Source organism: Parasteatoda tepidariorum, chromosome 2 (genome assembly GCF_043381705.1).
Source record: "Parasteatoda tepidariorum isolate YZ-2023 chromosome 2, CAS_Ptep_4.0, whole genome shotgun sequence".
In the NCBI taxonomy this organism is placed as follows: domain Eukaryota; kingdom Metazoa; phylum Arthropoda; class Arachnida; order Araneae; family Theridiidae; genus Parasteatoda; species Parasteatoda tepidariorum.
Window position 1 is genome coordinate 25,810,759 of NC_092205.1, and position 3,882 is coordinate 25,814,640.

The 3,882-nt window shown below is 31.9% G+C and overlaps 1 protein-coding gene across 1 annotated transcript in view; it reads left to right on the forward strand.

The window, feature by feature from the left end:
- The window catches only part of LOC139427151 (matrilin-2-like), a gene marked incomplete at its 5' end in the record, with an annotated part of 6,825 nt that extends 2,943 nt beyond the window's left edge, over positions 1–3,882 (forward strand). The window contains 2 exon segments of the mRNA XM_071187987.1: positions 1,525–1,626; positions 3,740–3,882. Of these exon segments, the coding sequence (XP_071044088.1) occupies positions 1,525–1,626; positions 3,740–3,882 (245 nt within the window).

Sequence of the window (3,882 nt, forward strand, 5' to 3'; positions counted from 1 at the left end):
AAAAATCCGGAAAATAAAAGATATAATCTTTTCATCAGCCCACACGATTATATCCGCAAAAAAGAGTGCTTCCTAATATTGTATCAATATAGCCAAAGCAAAATATATCAATACAATAGTGTGAGGAGCACTCAAAAAATTTTTACAAAAATTACACAAAATAAAATAGAACACAATAAGTAAAAATAACACGTAAAAACAGAAAATAAAATATGAAGAAAAAACAGAATAAAACATGAAACATAATCTATAACGTGAGTAGCGAAATCAAATGAACTTACATGAACGGGAAATTTTTCAAGAATGATTTAAAATATTTTCGCAACAAAATTGCCAGATTGCAAAATATGAAAACAAAGCGAAATTAGACAAATGTTTTTGACAAAACAATTGCGCTTTTGTTTTCATATTTTGCAATCTGGCAATTTTGTTACGAAAATATGTTAGTATCTAGTAATCATTAGTCAGTAATGGGACATGATAGACACATCTGTCTCCCGTACCTTCTTTAATGAAAACTTCAATTGAAGCAATTTCCCCATTTCTAAAACCTAAAAAGAAGAAAGTTAACAATAGATCCTACAAAGATGTAGTCTTAACAAGCAGCTTTTATAAAAGTCATGCTTTATTCTTCGAGCTGTAACTCGAGTATTATATGTATGCTATCGCTCGACAAAGAAAAACTCACTTACCAATAATTGTTACGACAGCCTGGCCAAATAACCATTTATGCTTAAAATTGCTACAGCCATTTTAGAAAGGATAAAAATAAATCTCAATAATTATGTCGTAACTAAATTTTTATTTCTATAAAAATGCAAAAATAATTTAAATCAATACTTAACGTATAACTAAGTGTTCAATACTACTTAAACTGTTACTGAAGACTATGAGATGAATAATACTTATATTGTTGCAAATAAATACCAGAGTTTATGGTGCCACATAAAAATATATATGTATATAGTATAATTACAACCATTCAAAAGTTTTATTGCCTTCGGTTGCATCTTTTCAACTTAAATAAAGCATAAATACTCTGTATTAATTTTATTTGAGGATGGTAAGATTTTTCTTCGATAGAACCTTCCTATAATGTGATTTATATCGATATCAGATAACGATACAGCATCCCTCCAGCAGAAACGTTCAAATGCATTCTTAGTTTTGATACTTTAAAAAAGCCAGAATTCCGATGCATATCGATTTGACTTGATTGGAAGATATACCTCCTTGTTTCAATCATGTCGATAAAAAATAAAATCTGATAGAAATAATCAGAATTTACAAACTTTATGAAATTTTTATAATTTATTATGGGACTCTCAGGTAATTTGGACAGATAACGATCGCAGTTAATTCAAATAAAGTGAAGTTCAAGTTGCAGTTTATTTATTTATTCAAAAGTAGTCATTCTATGATGTTTCGTATCCAATCTGAGCTCAACAAACCGTAAATTGTCACTTATACCCTGCATTTCCTTTATTTACAAATTAAATATTGTTTTTATTTATTTCATGGTAGAATGTGATTGTGGATATGATGCAATAAAATGCCACATAGATGGTTTCTTTAAGATATGCACTTGTAGAGAGGGATACATTGCTAAAGATGGTAAATGCGAAAGTAAGTTAAGCACAATTTTATACATTGGAAAGTACTGCTAATGATAATTTCTCTTTACCTGTTACAATAATAGTTCCTATAGGTCGTGGTTTCCGCAATGCTGTTTATTACCTATTTATTAGCATTTGTTCAGTCAACTGCGATGTAGGAAGTTTCTGACACTTCAAAGAAATGTTTTTTTTTCTATCCTTATAAAATATAATTGCCTTACTTATAAAATATGATTCCAATTTCTGACACAATATGCATCATCGAGTTAGAGATCCATTTATATAGATTTAAATAGTTTCTAGAAATCGTCCATGTTGTTGTTGTTGTCGTGTCTATGCATACAGTGCTAGTGCAAAGATTAGAGCCCTCCAGAAGTCTTGATAACAAGATTTGCAAGTTCTGGAACCCGATGGCCAAAGAGAATTCGATGGGGGGGAGTGCTCCAAGTTGAAAGAGGGAGCCGATAATGGCCTGGCAGTCAAAAACATGGTCTGGAGTTAGTTGAAATTGAGGACAGTCCTTGCAGATGGATAGGATTTTATATTGGTGCGTGAGATCTTCATGCCTTTGAAATGTCTAGTACGTAGCCTAGCTATTGTAGAGGAGAGGTTTCTTGGGCAGTATAGATCGGGGATTGTTTCCTTGCTAAAAACCTGGCGACAACATTCGCATCTGCGCAGGTGACAGCTCGAGGTTGATCTTCGTCGCATGCTTCCTTTGCAAGGGCATCTGCGCATTCGTTCCCCTCCATTCCACCATGAGCTGGGATCCACTGGAGAGGGCAACAGATATTTAGCAAATTGAGAAGGGTAAGTAAACGGAGCGAAATAAAATAGCTCCCGCGGACCAACAGGCAGAAGTCCAACCTTTCCGGAGGCAATGGCACCCCTCTTCTATGAATGGTCCATGATAGATATAATACAGATATTACTTGATAGTGAATTCGTGTATCCCTTTAATCTCGTATCGGTAAATAACTCTCCTTTATTTGCTATGCATCAAGATGGAAATTAGAATCTCGGATAAATATTTATCTGCATTATATCAAAAATTTAAATCACACATCATTACAATGCGTGTGACGTCCCATTCAATTTGGGCAGAAATAAATGTGAGCTTATTAAACAACAAGTACAATTTTATTTTGAATTCCTTTAATGTATTCTCATTAAATGAATCCCACGTCAATGCTATGCATCAAATTGGAAATAAAAAATCTCGGTTATATATTCAACTCTGTATATGTCAAAAATTAAAATCACGCACCATTACGATGCGTGTGACGTCTTATTCAATGTGGGCCGAATTAAATGTTAGCTTATTAATCGACAGGTACGATTTTATCTTGAATTCCTTTAATATATTCTCTGTAAATGAATCTCAATACAATGTTATGCATCAAGATTGAAATTAGAATCTCGGTACGATATTCAATAAGATAATGTGTGCATTATATCAAAAATTAGTATCAAGTTCCATTAGCTAAATTTAGAGTTCTATGTATTTTTAGTGCCTTAACTTAAATTGTTTCTGTAAAATTGGAAAAAATATTAGATTTTGTAAAATTTCTTTTTTGAAAAACTATGGCAAAAAAAGAGTGATTGTTTAAATATTTTTTAAAAAGATTTAAAGGTTGTTACCGTGTTTTATTTTACCGTGTGATGCGTTAATGAATTGAGAAGCTTTTCTGACCAACAGGCAGCGCAGATATAGTCGCCATGTCAGAAAAATGGATTTTTAAATTTTGCTCGAATGCCGTGTCAAAAATACCTAGTGTTTTTAGAAAAAGTATGAAATATCAAAATTGCATAATTTGCTTTGTCATAGGATATAGAAAATTTGAAGGTCATTTATTTGAATCCAAAATCATTCTATAACGTGTAAAATAATTTGTATCGTATATTTTGTTGGTTTGTCATCAGTCATTTCATAGTAAAGAAAGTGGAATATTGCGTAGAATTGAGTAAATAGTGCGTAAAATATCAGCTGAGAATTGAGTAAATTGTGTGTAAAATGTTAGCTATTATTTTGAAGCTGAGCTTAACAAACCGTAAATCATTACTTATTTCTCGCATTTCCTTTATTTACAAATTTAATATTGTTTTTATTTATTTCGTGGCAGAATGTGATTGTGGAGATGGTGCAACAAGTTGCTACTTCGATGGTTCGTCCAAAGTATGCACTTGTGGAAAAGGATACATTTATGAAGATGATAAATGCGAAAGTAAGTTAAGCACAATTTTATATATTGTAAAGAACTGCTAA